The 19,484-nt window shown below is 54.1% G+C and overlaps 1 protein-coding gene across 3 annotated transcripts; it reads right to left on the bottom strand.

Moving 5' to 3' along the window:
• Window positions 1–1,523: 1,523 nt before the first annotated feature.
• On the bottom strand, window positions 1,524–15,595 carry ITGA2B (integrin subunit alpha 2b). Of its 3 annotated transcripts, XM_059149352.1 has the most exons (31): window positions 15,312–15,591; window positions 13,306–13,427; window positions 13,120–13,217; window positions 12,844–13,009; window positions 12,639–12,685; window positions 12,517–12,562; window positions 12,295–12,423; window positions 11,886–11,933; window positions 11,680–11,723; window positions 11,479–11,532; window positions 11,290–11,342; window positions 10,876–11,087; window positions 7,614–7,796; window positions 7,338–7,383; window positions 7,132–7,236; window positions 6,990–7,045; window positions 6,745–6,896; window positions 6,472–6,597; window positions 6,005–6,072; window positions 5,741–5,888; window positions 5,335–5,427; window positions 5,021–5,100; window positions 4,622–4,702; window positions 4,405–4,501; window positions 4,151–4,303; window positions 3,908–4,033; window positions 3,617–3,727; window positions 3,327–3,440; window positions 2,988–3,089; window positions 2,684–2,797; window positions 1,524–1,773 (listed from the first exon to the last, which is right to left on the bottom strand). In XM_059149352.1, exons 1-31 carry the CDS (start codon window positions 15,497–15,499, stop codon window positions 1,717–1,719), a joined length of 3,219 nt encoding a protein of 1,072 aa, XP_059005335.1. In that variant the 5' UTR covers window positions 15,500–15,591; the 3' UTR covers window positions 1,524–1,716. The 3 variants fall into 3 exon arrangements, with proteins under 3 accessions (XP_059005335.1, XP_059005336.1, XP_059005337.1); XM_059149353.1 differs by lacking the exon at window positions 3,617–3,727 and having other exon boundaries at window positions 15,312–15,588; XM_059149354.1 differs by lacking the exons at window positions 1,524–1,773; window positions 2,684–2,797 and having other exon boundaries at window positions 3,053–3,159; window positions 15,312–15,595.
• Window positions 15,596–19,484: the final 3,889 nt, after the last annotated feature.

Raw genomic sequence — 19,484 nt, 5'->3', positions numbered from 1 at the left:
GGCAAATGCCAAATGCTTTGCGGGATCAAGATCGACTGTCTGGCACTATCCAGTTGCGATGGTGGGGTGGAGAGGGAGTCTGGCTGGTGTGTAAGGATCACAGCAGCTTAATCTTTTCCTAGGAAAAGTCACCCAACTAAAAACCTGTTCTAGAACTTGCCATGCATGGATGTCAAATTGTTTCCTTTGCAAAATTTACCTTTTATCCCTTTGGGTAAAATCAAATAGCAGCCGCGCTTGTGAGGTAAGTCTGTTCCTCAATGGCCTCCCCCAACACCTGGCATCTAGTCCCAAGTCCTACGAATGGCCAAAAGGTGCTGCCCTCCTGCCCCCACCCCTGTCCTCATCTGGACCGTGCTGGCCTCTGGTCCACGGGTCTCCTTGCTTTCACTTCAACACCTCAAGCCTGCTCTCACCTCAGCGCCTTCTCAGCTGTTGCTCTTTCCATCCAGATCACGCTCTTATTCCTGAGCAGCCACCAGGCTCATTCATCCCTCTCTCTGCTCCCCTCATCAGAGAGGCCTTCCCTGACAGCTCTAACTAAGATGGCAGCTCTCTTCCACATAGTTCCACCAGAATCTCCTTCCCTGGGTTCTTACTCCCAGTACTGACCACCACTGACCGCACATGTACATGCTCATTTATTCTTTACCCCTGGTTGAATGTGAGTCTCACAAGGGGCCAGAACTTGGCTCTCTTCACTGCTCCATCTCAGCGCTGGCAGAGTCCCGGGCACATGGGAGGGGCTCAATCAATATTTACTGAACCCATCAATCAACACATTTCTCAGGACTCCAGGTGGACTCCCTCCCCCTTCCTGTCTATCCTGGGACTCCAGTGTTGGCGGGCAGAGGAGGGAGAGTTGTATTCTGCTCCTAGCACCCCTGCCTGGGGTGCTTTCCTAACTGAACAGCTTCTCCTTGATGGGGAGGAAGGGGAGCTGGACAGCAGAGTCTGCTCTCCTATCCCTGGTGTGCTTCTCTCCCTGGACAGCAAAGCCTTTTCTCCTCTCCCTTTTTCAGGCTGAGGGCTTAGTCAGCTTCCCTCTGCCCCCTCTTCACTCTGAAGCTGGCTTTAAAGGCGTTTTGTTTGTTTGTTTATTTCAATGGGAGTGGGGAGTGCAGGTTATGTTCCCAAATCCCAGGTCCACTTGAGAATTATCTCTCCAAAATCATGGAAAAAAAAATACTGTTTAAAGCTGTCCACAAGAAAAATAAATAAATAAATAAATAAAGCTGTCCACCAGGGACCAGCCTGCCTTCTCTGATGCCCCCAGTCTCCATATGCACCCAGCTACCCTCGGATACCCCATCCCCCTCCAGTCTTTCTTGGAGGCTCTGCCACCCTTTCTCCTCTGTTTTGCCCCCACTCTTTGCTCCCAGAAACTCCCAAAGACAGTAATGGACAACTTTTGTCTGTAACAGGCAACTCTGCTCACACTTCTGCCAGCCCCAACCCCTCTCTCCAAGCATCACCTGTCCCCGGTCCCCTTCTCTTCACTGACCCGAGAGGAGACAGCATGCTGGGGATTGGAGCTCTTTATTTGGCAGCAGGGAAAGGAGTGGCCAGCTCTCACCAGAGGGGGAGAATCCCAGGAGGCCTCCATGGGACAGCTCCAAGCCACGGGTGAGCAGAGCTGGGGGGAGCACCTTGAAGAAGGGGCAGAGCAGACACAGCTCCCAGCCTTCCTCATAGGACAGGGCATGGGCCACCCCCTCATTCGTCCTCCTCATCTTCTTCTAGTGGCGGCCGGTTGCGCTTGAAGAAGCCAACCTGGGGGTGCACAGGGGCCGGGGACAGGATGTAAAGATCATCAGTGGGCCCCCGAGCAGCAGTTGAAGAAGCAGGCTAGAAAGCAGCCAGTCACAAGGTCCTCTCCCCGGACCAGCACACTTAGATCCCCCTGCGTGCACAAATGGAGGCCTTCCCCATTCTGAGATAACATATGTCACAAGTTACTGTTTTTAATTTTTTTCCCCCTGAATTTTTAAAAAAGATTACTTTTTTGAGAGACAGAGAAAGTATGAGCAGGGAGGAAGGGCAGAGGGAGAGGGAGAAGTAGACTCCTTGCTGAACAGGGAGCCCCATGCAGGGGTCAGTCCTAGAACCCCAAGATCATAACCTGAGCTGAAGGCAGACGCTTAACGGACTGAGCCACCCAGGTGCCCTGCCCTTTCCCTGAATTTTTCTTAAATATTGGCTGCTAGGTCTCCATGTGACTCAAGCTCACAGTGACATGTATTTGATGACTATAAGTCTAATGCATGATTTTCCCTAAAAGCACTATGACTTCCCAGGGCTTGAGCACTTAATTGAGTTTGAGAACAGCCCTCCTGGCACAGAGGAGGGAGTGACCCCGCAGGGCCTCCCCAGAGGGTCTGCATCAGACTCAGAGAAGGAGTCTGGAGGTGAGCCCTGTCCTGCTCAGCAGCCAAGGAATCCCTGAAGGCAGGGCTCCCTTCCTGGGACTCTTCCTCTCAGCGGGAAACAGGCTGCAAGGCCCTAGGGATTTTAGGTGCCCCTCTCCCAGGGGTCTGTGGCCTGGGAGAGGTTCTCTGGAGAACAGCACTTACTAGTGGAGATGCGGACAGACCCTGGGTCACCATCTCTCTGCCTCCCTGTGAGGTCGGGCAGGGTCAAGCCTGTGCCCACCCAGGGACCCCAAAGTCCCTTTATGCCTCACCTTCCACATGGCCAGGACCAGGAGAGTGAGCAACACCAGGCCGCCGAGCACCCCTACCAGTACCCACCAGATGGGAATGTCCCGCTCCAAGGTGCGAAGCAGCTGCGTCTGCACCTGAGGGCAAACCCACATGTTTTCTCAGACACCTTGACACCTGCCTCTCCCAAAGACTCAGACTTGTGGGCTGAGGACCCCCAACCGAGCCACCCACTTGTGCCACCCCTCAGACCCGGGGATGCCCCGCCCCCATCCTGTGGGGCACGGAGGCTTGGGAAGACAGTGGGTCCCACAGGCTTGTACTCACCAGAGCTTCCCCACTGGGCAGGCTGAGGGCGGGCACAGCGTAGGGAAGCGAGGAGACATTGAACCAAGCTTGCGACTGCAGCACGAACTGATCCAGGGGCCTCTGAACGGGGTGCGGTGAAAGCCATTTACATGGGCCTGCTGGTCGCAGGAGTCCTGGTCCTGGCCTAATCCTGTCCCCTCAAAAGTAAGCCCTGCGCTCACTCCCTCTTCACCCCTTGTGGCCCCATCTGGCCCAGAGCAGGCGTGGTCCCTGCCCCCATAAAGCCCCGCCCCAGCACACACCCCCATAAAGCCCCGCCCCTGGTATTCTCTCCGCCCCCCCCGGCCCCGCCCCAACCTGTTGGAGGCTGGACAGCTGCAGGAAGGCCAGCACCCTGACCATGGCCCGCTGGCCTCGCGCCATCTCCTGCAGCTCACACTGCACCACCGTATGCGGCCCCGAGTCGCAGCTCTAAGGGGATGCGTCATCAGTTCCCAGCCCTTCGGACCCCTCAGCCCTCACCACCCCAAGGACCCAATCGTAGAAAGGGGCAGGGAGGACAGGGAGCTCCGGCCACCCCCCCCCCCCCCCCCAGGAAGAGCTTCAGAATCAAGCTTCTGCCCTTATCTCTAAACGGGGCTGCTCACAGGGTTGCAGAGATGCAGGGAAAGGGCGGGAAGAAGGGGGTCATCATACAGCATTCGACACCCAGAATTTTTGTAACTCTGCTTTGGCATGTCTTCATTTTCTTTAACGTACTGGGAACATTTAAAGATTCAAGGACCCACAGCGGGCCCCAGACACAAGCCCCACCCTTCATATTCACCTGCGGTCCACCCGAGGCCTGCATCACACCGTGGGCCCCTCGCCCTGCCTCCCAGAGCCTCTGCCCCTGCGCCCCAGGGAGGCCCCGGCTGGAGACCACGGAGCCTGCTCACCAGGAGAACTGGATCCTGAGGCCTGGTGGGCTGGTCGGACCCTGGCAGGGACGCCTGTCTGCGCTCCCGCTTGTGACGCCCAGGGGACGTAGGGGAAGGGCTGGGGGTAGGCTGCCTCCAGTTCAGCTGGGGAGGCAAGCAGTTGGTCTGAGCTCCACTCATCCCGCCCCCCAACTCCGGGAGGGGCTCTGGTTGATGGGCTGAGGCCCCAGCCACAAGTCTTTCTTTCACCCAGGCTCTCACCTTGTAGGGGTTAGGTGTGGGCTGGGGGGAGCACTGAAGCCCCCCCTGGGGCTGTATGTCCAGGATGTAGAGCAGGTCAGAAGGCTGGGACTGGCCAGGGAGGCAGAGGCTGAGCCGGAGGCCACTCGCAGCGCCAGGGCCATTGTTGTGGAGCTGGCGGGTGGTGGTGGTCGGATGTCAGGTGGCTCAGCGCCCACGGCGCAGCTCCTGGGCCCTGCCCCACCCCAGCCTGGGTCCTGGAAGGCCCTTCCTACCTCGTAGGTGTGCTCCACTTTGGGGCCCCAGATGTTGGAGCTGTTCTCCCTGCTGTCTTCTTCGGCTATTACCACCAGGGAGGCTGGAAAGGAGTTCCTGTGGGCCCCGAATCCCTCCAGGTGAGCTTGATCAGCTGAGTCACCTGTAGGGGTTCCCCCAAGGCCCTGTGAAGCAAGGGTTCTGCCCACTATCTCCCTGGTCTGTCCCTGGTCTCACCCTCGAAGCTCCACGTGGGCCTCTGCCCGGACCGGGACATCCAGCAGCACAGCCTCGCTATTCGGATTCTGGCTGTTCTTGCTGGAGGAAAAGGGATAAGGAGAAGCAGGTCAGGGACACAGCCCAGTGGACATCACAACTCTCTGGGCAGGGCCAGAATTTCAGGCATTTGGGAAAGCGCTAACCGCACAGTCAGCACGCCACACTGAAGTTAGACCTGTGAAAGAGCTTCTAGGGCTCCAAGACTCAGAAACAAGTCTCTGGGGGAAGAAAGGGAACGGGGATGTCTACAGAGCAGACGTTCCAAAAGATCCTTCTGGAAGGAGGGCCTCTGAGAGTGTCTGCATCAGGATCAACCAGGGGAAGGGTGGTGGGTAGGTATGTTCCCCAGTCCAGTACCTTCTGATCTGCAGCCAGAATGACACATGCTCGCCGGCCTCTTCCAGGTTCTCCACACTTACCAACATCGTGATTCCTATCTGAGAGACGGGGAGGGCCAAAGTCACAGCCCAGACAGATGCCCACTCTGGGCAGCCTTGTCCCATTATCTCAGAAACCCACTGAGAGAGGGAAAGCCACTAGGCCAAGAACACAGGGAGTGTGAGGACCAGGATTCCCACCCAGAGCTACAGGACTCCAAGCCCAGCTCCTAAAACTCAGCTGTGTCTGAGCCCTGGTGGCGAGGACCCAGTACCCATGCCTTGGGGCCTCACCCGGGCGTTCCTCTTCATGGGGTTGCCCAGCTCACACAACACCATCTTGGTCTCATTCTCCTTCTTCTGGTTACAGATGAGTCTCTCAAAGCCCTTCAGGGAGGGAGTTTCAAGAAAGAAGATGGTTGGGGTATCTTAGGTATATGTAAGCGCTCTCGGAAAGTCCGGAGGGGGCTTGTGTGCCGGGGTGGAGAGGTGGAGAGTTCCTGCTAACACCTAGTTCCTGAGCCATTTTCCTTTTGGGCTTTAGAAGAGCCCTCGGATTTTACGCTATTAGCAAATACTCCTTTTCCCAATTACAATTACAACCATGCCTAAGAGAAGTGGGGCCTCTCAGCTGCAAAAGGAGAGGCAAGGCTCTTGCACCCCGCAGGTCCCTGGGAATGCCCCCGAGGTGGGGCCTCACCTTGATGTCGCTGATGGCCCGCATGTAGTGGGCACCTGTGGGCAGGTGGACGGCCAGCTGGGCTTCGTAGGCCCCCTCGCCCTCATTGGCTGCAATCATCCGCAGCTCCAGCACGTTATTGGCTCCGATGAGGAGTGGGGACCCCATTCTATGGGGAGAAGGGAGTAAAGCGGAGGAGGCCTGGCCCCGGGCCCAGGGTCTGGGTGGGGTGAGGGGGGCGGCCCCAGGTGGTGAAGGGGCATCATGGGGCCCACGCCTCCTCACACGCTGGCGGAGAGCTGGAGCTGGGGCACACACACGTCATCTTCCCCACAGTCCAGGATGATGCGGGTCTAGAAGAGGCACAGTGAGGGGTGCGGGTGAGTTGGGGACATGTGAAGTTTGGGGGGTCACATCAGGGCCAAGGGAATTAGAAGGTCCGAGGATGAAAAGGAGTTTGGAGCTGACACCATGGCTTCAGAATCTACATCAGCGTTTGGGACAATATCAGGACAGTGACATCGGGGTTTATGGGTTTGTCGGAGTTGACAGGTGACATAAACCACACGTGGGGCTTGGAACAGGGTTTAAGGAATTTTGAGACTTGGGGGTTTTCATTAAGGTTTAGAGAAGACATTGGAGATGAGTAGTCACATCAAGGTTTTGGGGATCCTGTTAGGAATTGGACACTAACCCTAACCCTGACTTTCTGGTAGAGGTCCTGCCCCTCCATTGCCCGTTTCCCCCCAGACCTGCTCTTGGACATGGGTGTCTCCGTGAAGCACGACAGCAGGGGCTACTCCATCCTTCCTGGGCTGCAAGGACACATTGAAGCTGAGCACGATGGGGCTCAGCTTGTCCCGGAAATCGGCCTCGTCCTAGGGAGGGGACAAGAGTCAGAGCAGGCACCCTGCCAGACACGTCCCATTAACCACTCCCGTACCCCTAGCCCCAGGCCCACAACCCAGGGCTAGAGGAACAGGCTTGCACACATCCAGCCCTTCCCATCCCCCGCCCGGGTGTACTCGGAGGAAGGCCATGGTGGTGTGACAGATGGGGCTCTGTCTCCCGCCCAGGTCCAGACGCAGCATGGTGTCCACCAGTAGAGAATTCAGCAGAAGCACCCGCCGGCCCTGGCGGGGCTTCTGCCGGTCCAGCTGCAGCTCTGCATTTATGGCTGGCAAGGCGAGAGGGGAGGGTCAGGGTCTCCCAGGCTAGCCTCCAACGGAGCCCAGACACCCCGCCCTTCTGTTCCCATGACGACACTCACGCAGCTGCTGAGGAATGTTGTGCCCAGTAGCTCCTACGCACATCTGTATATTAAAGCTACAAAGATAGGATTTGGGCTCAGGAGCTAGGGCCCCTTAAGGTTCCAGACCTCACCCGACCCATCCTTGCCCTCTGCCTCCTACCAAGTAACGCGCTTCTGGGTCTGGGGCAGGACACAATTCTTCACAGCAGGATTCAGTGAATCTTGTACCAACAGCTGGACACTGGCCATCACCACTGGCTGAGCTCTGGCAGAATGGGGAGAGGCTCGCTATTGTGGATCCTCCTGGCCCAGGAGCCTTTGATGGTGTGGACCCTCCCCCACGGTCCCCCTGGGGCCAGCACTCACCTGTATACAGCCACCTTGTTGGCCCCATAAGCTCCCACCAGTAGGTCTACAGATGGTGGAGGGATCAGAATCACCAGTTAGAGGAGGCTTGGGGTCTTCAGGGGTTCCCACACCATTTCCCCCACTGGAGTTTTGACCTACCCCTCACCCCCAGCTTCCCAGCCTCCCAGAAGGGTCAGAAAACTCAGTGAGGCCTAGGCCCCTGACTGTGTCTTTCAGCATCTCCGGCTAATACCCAAGAGCCCTTCTGGGCTACTGGAGGCATTCCAGGGGCACCTGGGAATCCATTGTCATCGATGTCTGTGGCACCTCGCAGGGAGAAGCCGAAGCCAGAGCCTGCTGGGAAGGGGCTGTCCAGGATCTGGGAGGGGCGTGAACTCAGCCCCTCACTCCCACCCAGGAACACCAGCACTTGGCCCCGACCACTGGGACCTCCATAGGGGGCGGCCACTGCAACATCTGGAAGGAGCAACAGAAAGGCAATGGCTGTTTGCTACCATTTTCTGTTTTGTTATCCAGGTGGCCCCAAGCTCCCTCTCCCACAGACTCCAGGAGACCAGCAGAGGGATGCAAAATTCAGTGTCAAGGAGGCAGCTGCCCTTCCCTCCAGGAGTTTACAACTCAGAACAAAAGAGACCCACCAAGTAGGATGATTATAAAAACAGTAGCAGCCCTTGGTGTCCATTGAGGAAAATATATTGACATGATTTCATTTAATCCTGAAAATTGGGCACTATTATTCCATTTTAGATGAAAAAACTGAGTCCCAGAAGATTAAATAACCAAGACCTATTAAGTAGTGGCCCCCTTTTCCCCTAAGGAACTTCATCCATTTCTTTCTCTCCCTCCCTCCCCCCACCCTTCCTTCCTTCCAGACTATTTGTTTAGAGAGAGAGAGAATGCCTGTGTGTGCTAGCAGGAGGGGTAGAGGGAGAGAGAGAATCCCAAGCAGGCTCCACGCCCAGCACAGAGCCCAGCTCGGGGCTCTATCCTATGACCCTGAGGTCATGACTTGAGTCAAAATCAAGAGTCAGGGGCGCCTGGGTGGCTCAGTGGGTTAAGCCGCTGCCTTCGGCTCAGGTCATGATCTCAGAGTCCTGGGATCGAGTCCCGCATCGGGCTCTCTGCTCAGCAGGGAGCCTGCTTCCTCCTCTCTCTCTCTGCCTACTTGTAATCTCTCTCTCTGTCAAATAAATAAATAAAATCTTTAAAAAAAAAAAAAAATCAAGAGTCAGATGCTTAACCAACTGAGCTAACTGAAGGCTCCCCCTTCACCCCATTTCAATTCCACCATGCGAACTCAGAGCCACACTAGGGGCTTGTCATCACTAATAACTTTTAAGACCACTCTTGAAAATGTATTTGTTAATCATCATAATCTTATTAATTTGTAAGAATCCTTTACATGTGACAGGAATAAGAACTTTTATGTATATGTTGTAACTGTCTTTCCTTGTCTTCTGACTTTGTTTTCTACGGACGTTTTTTCCTTTAAAAAATCTATTGATTTTTCTGATTGAGTTACAAAGAATTCATCCAAATAAGACCACCCTGACCAGTCTCATCCCCAGGTTCTGGGCCTCCCCTCTCTCCTGATCATTAGCATATTTTTTTTTTTAAGATTTTATTTATTTACTTGACAGGCAGAGATCACAAGTAGGCGGAGAGGCAGGCAGAGAGAGAGAGAGAGAGAGAGGGGGAAGCAGGCTTCCCGCTGAGCAGGGAGCCGGATGTGGGGCTCGATTCCAGGACCCTGGGATCATGACCTGAGCCGAAGTCAGAGGTTTAACCCACTGAGCCACCCACGTGCCCTAGCATCTTTTTTTTTTTTTTTTTTAATATTTTATTTATGTATTTGACAGAGAGAGACAGCAAGAGAGGGAACACAAGCAGGGGGAGTGGGGGAGGGAGAAGCAGGCTTCCTGCCAAGCAGGCAACCCAATGCAGAGCTCGATCCCAGGATTCTGGTATCATGACCTGAGCTGAAGGCAGACACTTAATGACTGAGCCACCCAGGCGCCCCTGACCTTTAACATCTTCATCTCTTCCTTATTTCTGACCATTCGACCACCCCGGTCATATCCTCTGCCACCTTACCCCATTGCCAGTCCTCAGCAAGTCTGGCCAGACCTCGGCAGATGGGGCCCCAGGGATTCCTCGCCACCCATGGAAACTAGGGATCAAGATGCTGCCCAGCTGTCCTGAGGGGGTCTGCTCAGCCCCCTCTCCCACTCTGCTCACACCTATTTCAAACTTTCTTCAAGCTCCCAGTCCCCTACCTCCTTCACAGAGAGAAGCAGTCCCACTGTTGTGGTGTAAATGCAAACCCACTTTCCCCAACTCCTGTGCCCTGCCACCAGGCTAAACAATCCCAGCCCAGCCTCGCCCACCGAGCATCACGGGGACCCTCCTGCTCGCTTCCCTCACCACCCTGTTTCCCCACCAGATCATGTCCTCCACATTCAACCTACTTCATCGGCTTTGAAATAGAATAACCTTCTCTTGAGCCTCCTCTCCTTTCAGGAATCATTTCTTTCTTTCTTCCTTCCTTCCTTCCCTCCCTCCTCTCCCTTCCCCCTTCCCCTCCCCCCATTCCTCCTCCTCCTCTTCCTCCTCCTTCTTTTTGTCCTTTCACAAACTGGTTGCGAGAGCTGTCTACACTGGCTGCCTCCAGTTCTTCACTTCCATTCCTGACTCTACCCCATGGCATTCCGACTTCTGTGCCTACCCAGCCCTGAAACCACTTCCTCTCATTGTCACCAATGACTTCCTTCTTGCTAAAGCCCAAAGAGACTTCTCCAACCCCATCTAATGATGTCTTTCAGAAGCATCTGGAGCCGCTGACCCCCTTCCTCCTGCTCAGAGCACTCTCTTCCTTCAGTTCAGGGCCAAGAGATCTCCTGGTTTCTCTCCTACTTCTCTGGACACTCCTGTCTCCTTTCTAGACTCACTTCCTCTAGGAGTCCCCTAAGCGCTCTTGCTCCCCAGGGCTTTGTCCGATGCCTTTTTTTACTTCACAGGTGCTGGGGACCTCATTCACCCTCCTGAAGCCTCTGTCTCTCACTTGGAACTCTCTGGTGCCAGTGGGGAAAGCACACATGGTTTTTCTCTGGAAGTCTGCCTAATGTTCCCAAGTCTTTCGAGGTCAAACATGCCCAGGGCTGACCTGCTGATCTCCGCCCCCCTGCCCTCCCTTTCCCAGTCCCGCTACTTGGCCTGAGTTCCAGGCAGTGAAGGCACCACACCCCCTCAACTCCTGGCTCTCTCTTTGCTCCACATCCAGCCACCCATCAAGTCTTAATAGTCCAGGTACTAAATACCTGTGAAATCAACCCATCTCTAACTCCACCGCCAAAATCCACAGCCAGGTGGTCACCTTCTCTTGCCTGGATGGATGCAAACAAATCCTAAGTGGTCCCTTTCAACTCTTCTCCCCAAAAGCCTGGTTCCCGGCTCTGGCGGCCCTCTGGTCAAACCCATGATCTTTGCTATGACTGTTAACCATTTCGCAGCAAGTGGGGCTCCTCTCTTCCCTTACCATTGTAGCCATCCCTGTCGAGGTCGCCCAGGGGTGCGATGGCTGAGCCAAATCGCCCGTAGAGCTGAGTGCCGGTCAGCAGGAGGCTGGGGGTGCCCAGCACGTGGTGACCTCGAGGCTGCAGGAACAAGTACACGCGCCCCACCTCGGCCAGTTTGTGGTCAGTGCGGCTCTCCATGTACAGTGGTGCGCCCACCAGCAGGTCGTGCCTCCTGCAGGCCAGACGGGCAGCGCGGTGGGGTGGGTTAGGGGGATGATGCAGGCCTGAGCCAAATCTTGCCCATTCCATTCTCGCCCTCCCTCTCCCCTCCTTGGTTGTCATGTGGGAGTGGGCAAGGAAAGGAGGAGACCGAAAACAGTCAACCCCTCTGATGACTGGGTACCCAAAACGGGTAGGGATGGGGCGCCCCTCACCCATCTCCATTTACATCAGTGACGGTCACCGAGTGTCCAAAATAAGAAGCCATCTGCAGGAAGAGGAGGCATACTTAATTCCTGCCCCTAGACCGGCACCCTCTCTTACACATTGCCCCTCCCATCCCTGGAATATTCTAGGGTTCTAATTCCCCAGCTTCGGCCACCCCCACCATGGCGGGCCTCCACCTGCTCTCCATGCAGCTTGTGCAGTGTCCGGTGGTTCGAGTTCAAAATTTCCACCTGCACAGAGAATGCAAGGAGTGCCTCATTCTTGCTCCCCAGGAGAGCCTCCCATTGAGAAAAGGCAGGAGGTTTAGAGGGCTTGTGAGGCTGAGGAGTGGGGTCGGGGGTTTTGGGATGCCCTGTGGCAGGACAGGGGGCACTCACCGCTCCCAGGGTCCAGCTCCAGGTGGGGGCACCGAGGACATACTCTGGGGAGAGCCGGACCCCAGAGTGAATGAAGTCCTTTGAACCTACCCACCCCACCTCCCACCCGCCATTCTGCAACCCAGGGGAGACTTCGGTGCAGGACTTGTAAGTGCTCCTCCCCGGGGTTGGGGTTCCCAACCTTTGCCCCTAAATGGATTTCTTGCCTGTGGTGTTGAGATCCCCGTCGAACTCTCCCACGGCCACTGAGTACCCTGAAGACACAGCACGAATTACTCTTTCTGAGAGGGCGAAGCAGGGAGAGGGCCAAGGGACAGGAAGAAAGGGTCTCAGGGACCACCCAGGCCAAACCCTGCGTTGTATTGACGGGAAAACTGAGGCCAAGCCCCGCCCTAGGCCACGCTGCGAATCCAGGGTGGGAAAGGTAAGCAGGGGTATATGGGACTTGCGCCGTGGCGAGGAAGCTGTGGGCGCAGAGGGTGAAGACGCCTTAGGTGCGGGGTTGGCCAGCCGAGTTGGCCTGAGGGTGCTCCCGCAGGGGCAGGACCCAGCCTGCGGAGTGCGCGGTGATGCTTTGAGGGCGCGGGGAGGCTAGAAGGGAGGGGCCGGGATTACCCCGGTAGCCGTCCTCGTACTCCGGCTCGTAGGAGTCCAAGGAGAAGCTCTGAGAGGCCACGTGCCACAAGAGGGTGCCTGGGCGGTAACTCGAGACGATAGTGGCAATGGGAGCCCGCGCCAGCAGACCTAGAGCGCGAGAGACAGCGGGTGTGGGGACCCAGACTCCTGGAGTCTCCCCAGGCCCAGAGAAGGGAGGGAGGTGTACAGATGGTCAGGTACCTAAGAAAAAATAGCCGCCAGGGGCCCCAAGCACCAGCTCTCCAGCCTGAAAGGGAAGCCCAGGAAGTGAGAAGGAACCCTGCTTGGGAGCCGCCCCCACGCCGCTTGGGCTCCCTTCTCGCCTCTGTAACCGCGGAGCTGAAGCCCGCTTCGCAGCAGCGCCGGTCGTCTATTGGGGGACGGAAGGAGGAGGAGTTAGCGAAGGGGCAGATCCGGGAGTGTGCGGGGGCGTCGGGGCCGGGGCGGGGCCGGGGTGGGGCGTAGAGGTTGGGGGCGGGGCTTAGGGCTCCGTGAGTGGGAGGAGGCCAAATGGAGAGCAGAACTCACTAAAGCCGTTTTCCTGGTAAACCTGGCTCATGGTGTTATCCCGACAGGGCGAGTACTCCGCGCGGGCGCCGTTCTGGAGCTGAGCCAGGAAGCAGCCACCTACGGGCGTCTTCTCAGCCTCTTCGGTCTTTTCTAGGGCGTTCCAGTGCTGCCAGGGGGCGCAGGCCTGGAACAGGGCCACAGGAGAGTGGGGAACCAGCGGGAGTCGGGTCCCCTCCTCCCCCGCACGTGTCCCTGCCCCCGACTGCTCTCGGTTCCCCGTGCCGCAGCGCCCACCACAATGTTGTCCTTCCAGCTGACCACCGACGCCCCCAGTCCTTGCCGGGACTTGAAGGTTTGGAAGGTGTAGGAGCCTACTTGTCGGGTCTCATCATCTGGAGGGCACAATCAGGGTGCGGCGCTTAAGCACGGCTGTCCACGCCCCCTGTAGCCCCTCCTTTTCCCTCCTTGCGCTGGACTCACTGAGGTCGAAGGGCAGCATGGTGCACTGGGTGCCCTCGGCCTTCCAGGGGCACAGGAACACGCCGCCTGTCTCCTCCTGGCTGGGGCCTAGGGTCCGTGGGGCGCCCACCACGATGGCCACTCTGCGTAGGAAAGCTGGGTGAGTGCGGGGCGAATCCCGAGGTACCACATGCCCTGGCGCCTGCGCTGAGAGCACTACCCAGAAGGGCTGTGTGCCTTGGAGGGCACTGGATCATCTTCCCTCAACCGGGCATCACAGACCATGGAGGTCAGCCTGTTGATGTTATGGCCAGGGAAGCTGTCTCCCAGCAGGGAAACCACGTGCGTAAAGTAATTTAGTAAGTTAAGGGTAAAGCTGGTACTATAACCGTTTAGTTTGGTTAGAATATGAAGAGTTTGTCTTCCTTGCTGAAAAAGATCTCCTAAGATCTGCACACCACCCACACTTCACATCCCACATCCCACACCCTTGTGCCCCACACCTTAAGTCAGGGGTTTGTTTACATGCTCCCTGGATTTTTTTTTTTTTTTAAGATTTTATTTATTTATTTGACAGAGATCACAAGTAGGCAGAGAGACAGGCAGAGAGAGAGAGAGAGAGAGGAGGAAGCAGGCTCCCCGCTGAGCAGAGAGCCCAATGCGGGACTCAATCCCAGGACCCTGAGATCATGACCTGAGCTGAAGGCAGAGGCTTTAACCCACTGAGCCACCCAGGCGCCCCTGCTTCCTGGTATTTAAGACTGTTACCAGATACCTTCCTGAGAGCTAGGTTTAATGGTGATTAGGGAAGCTACTGAGCCCCTCTAAAGTGGGGTACTGATATAACAGGATCTTAGTAGATGTAAGTTCAAGTCATAGTTCTACCATATATAAATTGGTGACAATAATGCCATGTTTTATTTTCTTTCTTTCTGTTTTTTGTTTGGTTGTTTTTTGTTTGTTTTTGAGCTCACAGGATGTTTAAGTAATGCCTATGAGGTCAATATCTGCAGAAAAAAAGGGAACGGAATGCCTATGTGGCTCAGTCAGTTGTGTCTGCCTTCGGCTCAGGTCAGGATCCCAGGGTCCTGGGATCGAGTCCCATATCCAGCTGCTTATTCAGGAGGGAGCCTGCTTTTCCCTCTGCCTGCTGCTCCCCCTGCTTGTGTGCTCTCTCTCTCCAATAAATAAAATCATAAAAAAAAGAAAGAAAGAAAGGGAAAGGAACAGGAGTGGGTAGGGAAAGGAGTATGATGCAGATTCAGGCCCAATGACAGGTGTGGCTCAACATCCTAGGAGCTCTGGAACTAGAAGGACCTTTCAGAACCATCCCAAGTTGAGGTGAGAACATCAGACCCTTCCACATCTCTCCTCCCTCCACACTCCTCATTGATCAGCCACTGGTTGTAGGCCACCTTGGAAAGGGGACTTTGGGGGAGGTGACTCTTCAGCAGAGGAAATCCCCCAAGAAGTGGGTACTTGAAGACTGTCTGCCATCCCCAGGGGTGGGCATCCTTGCGACTACCACAATAAGTCATCATGCAGGGTAGTTACTGTAAAGAGAAGGAACCAGGATTCTATTCTTGGAAGTCTGATTTTGCCGCTAATTCTGGCCGTGAATGCTCCATTGTTTCTTTTCAAATATTTGTAATTTTGATGGGAATGAGGGGCATGGGGTAGAAAAACAAGGTGGGAGTGGGGCAAGTCATTTTAAGATAAGTGCTCCTCTCTGTATTTTGAGGAGACCAAGTGGCATCGGTCATACAACTGAGCCTTGAGGGAAAAGTAAGCCATCAACTTTTATCTTCCCTTTGTTCTGGCTGTAGTGTTGGTGCCCACCTCTGCATGTGTGCCCCTCCCTGACACTCTAACCTGAGCTAGTTCCTGCCAGTATTCCTAAAAAGAGCTCACTCTGAAGTAGAGCCTAAAAGTCTCTTTCCTCAACCTCTAGGTAACAAATGGGGAGCTTGAGGCTCCCAGAAGTGGTGATGGTCTCTCCCAACACCCAGACTTCAACCCAGGCTCACCTCCCTTGGTTGTCCTTGTAGAAGTCCAGTGAAAACCCAAAGTGGCTGCCATTGGGGCCTGTGTACAAGGTGAGTTGCCTTGGGTCCAGGTTCAAGGCCCAGGCCGGGGGGAAGGCCCCAGGTCCCAAGAGCAGCTGCACCCACTCCAGAAGCCAGAGGGCATGAAGTGGATACACAGCTCTGGCCATCTTCCTTCTCCCACAACCTCCTCGGCAGGAATGGACTAGCTCCTTCCTCTTCCTTTTGGTCTCCACCGCAGGAAGGCTTTTCTTATCAAACTGGAACCCACTTGCTGAGCAGTAGGCAGAGGAAGGAGCTACAGGCCCTGGAACCATATGATTTCTTGGATTGCCAGGAAGGGGGTGAGGCCACCCTGGGGGTGGATGCTAATGGCTGAAAAGCATGACTCGCCCCTTTTCCTGAGAGTAGTTTATCACCGAGTCCTATTGGTTCTGCCTCTTAACTATGTCTCTTGAATCTTCACATTTCCACCACCACCATGCTAGTGGAAGCCACCATTCCTTTCTGCTTGGGGTGGCATAACCGTGAACTGGTCCATACACCTCCACTCCAGCTGCTTTACAGCTCTTTGTCCTGCCTCACAGCTGCCTGCAGTGCTGTGGCCCACTGTGACTTGGTCAGCGGTGGAGGAAGGAGGAAGCTGTTGTCCCTTGTTAAGACTTGAGGCTGCTGTATCCTTTTGGATAAGGCACTTACCCACTTCCTCCTCCCAGGGTCTTGGTCAGCCGTATAGGTACAATAAGCTGCTTTACTCTCCCTCCATCTCAGGCCAGGTCTTAGTGCCGCCACCAGTGCAGCCGGTGCTAGCGAAGGGGAAAGGAGATGCAGTTAGAGTGCAGTCCAGACTATTCTGGCTCACAGGCTCTGGGACCAGACGCCAGCTGTTCAGCTGAAGGCAGACCCTCCACTGTTTCTTGGGTGACAGAGCTCTTGTCCAGTCAATACTGGATTCTTGTGGGCTCATTGCCTAGGGGAAGCCTCCCTCGATTTCCCCAGGCTGGCACTCTGCAGTTGACACATGTGGGCACAGCCCTGATCATGCTGTTTAGTCACGGTCCATTCATAGACTTGCTTGTGTCCGTGACTCACTCCCTCGAGAGTAAGGTTCCTTTCTGCGGCCGCAGGGCCTGGCCGGGAGTCCTGCACCTAGTAGGCATTGCTGACAGACGGACTGAACGGGAGTGCGCACTGAGGGTAGGCGATACAAACGTAGAGTCACACAGTGGAAAGAGAAGGAACGGTTCTGAGCAGAAAGGCAAGGTAATTTTCTCTGGATTACAGAAGAGGAGTGCCGAATCTTACCGGCACTGCAGGTCTTCCCCCAGAAAGCAGGTTCTCAGGAGGGAAATTCAAGAGATCTGCTCACGGTCAAGGAAGACTGCTGCATCCTCCTTTTGCTCTCTATTTTGTAACCAAACTTAACCACCATCTTTATCCCGCCCAAGGATCCCCATCCCCAAGATTTTATTTGAGAGAGCGAGCATGAGCGAGGAGAGGCAAAAGGAGAAGCAGACTCCCTGTTGAGCAGGGAGCCCAACATGGGGCTCGATCCCAGGAGCTGGGGATCATGACCTAAGCCGAAGGCACACGCCTAACAGATTGAGCCACCCAGGTGCCCCCTGCCCAGCTATCCTGTGCCATCCTGGAATCCTTACAGCTCCTCTGTTCCCCTCATAATTCACCACCTCAGCACCCAGCTCAAAATCCTATCCCTTACTCGATTCGTAATTGGATGTGGTAGGGAGGTGCCCAAGTTAATTCAAACCTTTCGCGCCTGGCTGGCTGGTAGGACAGTGGTACCATCAGCTGAAGTTGGAAATAGGCAAAGGCTCTGATTTGGGAAGGGAGAGAAGTTTGGTATTTGAGAATTCGGTTTCTCACCGGTGTCCCTTCCGAGCCAGGGCTGGGTTGATCTCCCTTCTGAGACAGTAGCCGTGGAGTGTTGATCCATGCTCCCACTTTCCCATCCCATCAACCCTGAGTCCTAGAATTCCTCAATGAATCCAAAGTTTTGTTAAGGCTTCATAAAGTCGGTAATTATTGAATTTCTGGAGCCCCTGGTGGCTCAGTTGAATAAGCATCTGCCTTTAGCTCAGGTCATGATCCCAGGGCCTTGGGTTCAAGCCCCGCCATTGAGCTCCCTGCTCGGCAGGAGGCCTACTTCCTCCTCTTCCTCTGCTGCTCTCCCTGCTTGTGCTTGCTCCCTCCCTCCCTGTCAAATAAATAAAATCTTTAAAAAAAAATTATTGCATTTCTATGTGCCTGGCACTGAGCTAGGTGATGTGGATACATAAAAATCCTTTATCATCTTTGATGCTTCCTTGCTAAACCCTTGCATAGTCCGCAGTTAATATTCTTTGTTCATATTTATTTATTTATTTTTTAAAGATTTTATTTATTTATTTGACAGAGAGAAATCACAAGTAGTCAGAGAGGCAGGCAGAGAGAGAGGGAAGCAGGCTCCCTGCTGAGCAGAGAGCCCGATGCGGGACTCGATCCCAGGACCCTGAGATCATGACCTGAGCCAAAGGCAGCGGCTTAACCCACTGAGCCACCCAGGTGCCCCTCTTTGTTCATATTTAAAAATACAGTTAAAATGTTTACTATGTGTTCGGCTTTATGTAAAAAACACTCTAAGGGACTTAGAATAAAAGAATAAATAAAATTTAAAAATTTAAATAAATAAGAAAAAAATAAAAGAAGTGTAAGAATCAGTTCTTTTCCTCTCTGAGCTTATAATTCTTCTGGGAAGCAGGAAATATAAAATGAATCACACCCACATTCTTGAAAGCCAGTAAGTTCACATGGAATGGGGAGTTAGATCCTGGTGAGCCCAGCCAGGAAAATGCTGCAGTAATTCTGATAAAGGGGACAGGAGCTGATAAAAGGGAGGTGAAGGTATTTTCTGGCAAATAATGGAAATGGTTGACGAGGCCCAATTTAGTATCAAGGGTGCAGGAGAGGGAGTACGTCCGTGTTCCTGCTCAGGTGGCTGAGGCAGGAGCTGAAAGAACCTTACGGGAATTACAGACACACACACATCTCCCCCTGCCAGCGTTCTCTGTAGGCCAGTCTGCCTCTTTCACCGCTCCCTGCCCGCTCAGAAAGTCACTTTTATTTCCTAACATGCCTTCTTTCTGGGCAGGGATTTTGGTATTTTAGGAAAATAGGCAGATCTCAGTATCCAACCCAAGGTTCAAATTGAACAGCTTCTCTCCAGTCAAGGGGAGCTGTATGAGAGAACAGGAAAGAAATAGACACTGAACTACTCCTTCCTGAAAGGCTGAAGGAGAGAGGAAAGCTTCTCACTGTAAATCTATGGTTAGCTTTTGATGCTTAATTTTCTCTGCCTTTTGTGATTTTTTTTTTAAAGATTTTATTTATTTATTTGACAGAGAGAGATTACAAGTAGGCAGAGAGGCAAGCAGAGAGAGAGAGGAAGGGAAGCAGGCTCCCCGCTGAGCAGAGAGCCCGATGCGGGACTCGATCCCAGGACCCTGAGATCATGACCTGAGCCGAAGGCAGCAGCTTAACCCACTGAGCCACCCAGGCGCCCGTGATTTTTTTTTTTTTTTTTTAAACAGAAGAGTAGATAGAGGCTTTTATCTGCTCCAACAATTACAGCACATTTCCTTTTACCAGCTAGCTTTCAAGCACTGCAGTGTACTAGTAAAAGGTTAAGAACAGAAGACTGGTAGGGTATACAAAACTCCACTTGGAAGGCAAAGGCCCGGCAGGTAATTTGTAATCCCATCACCCTGAAGTTTATCCCAAATTCCAAAAATCCAAGCCAGAAATCCCAAACCCATTTAGTGAGCACCTACATGCCCTACGTTCTACCGCACATAGATTATAGACCTAAACTGAGGAAAAAAGGAGACACGGAAGAGAATTCTTGTGGGAGAGTGGAAAGGAGGTGCACATTCCAAGATACCCACCTAAGACCGAAAGAAAATTAACCGCGATTATTTCCTTCTATAGTAGTTTTCCCCCTTTACTCGGGCAGCCTGTCGGGAGCAGCTAAACCCCTAACATCATAAGCAACTCATTCACAAGGATCGATTTCCTGATCATTTCACAAAATGTTACAGGTGACCCGTAACATTCCTTCCCAACTTGAGCGGATGGGACAACAATCACCACAGACTCTGC

This window comes from Mustela lutreola, chromosome 15 (genome assembly GCF_030435805.1).
Source record: "Mustela lutreola isolate mMusLut2 chromosome 15, mMusLut2.pri, whole genome shotgun sequence".
Taxonomy (NCBI): domain Eukaryota; kingdom Metazoa; phylum Chordata; class Mammalia; order Carnivora; family Mustelidae; genus Mustela; species Mustela lutreola.
This window is presented reverse-complemented; position numbering and strand designations above follow the sequence as displayed.

What these genes read in the sequence shown, in the direction of transcription:
- ITGA2B (XM_059149352.1), bottom strand. Translation starts at nt 15,499, where the DNA reads ATGGCCAGAGCTGTGTATCCACTTCATGCCCTCTGGCTTCTGGAGTGG. An exon ending in CTCCAGCTCTCCGCCAGCGT is followed by an intron (nt 5,889 to 6,004) that starts GTGAGGAGGCGT and finishes TTCTCCCCATAG; the next exon opens with AATGGGGTCCCCACTCCTCA. An exon ending in TTCTGGCTGCAGATCAGAAG is followed by an intron (nt 4,703 to 5,020) that starts GTACTGGACTGG and finishes CTTTTCCTCCAG; the next exon opens with CAAGAACAGCCAGAATCCGA.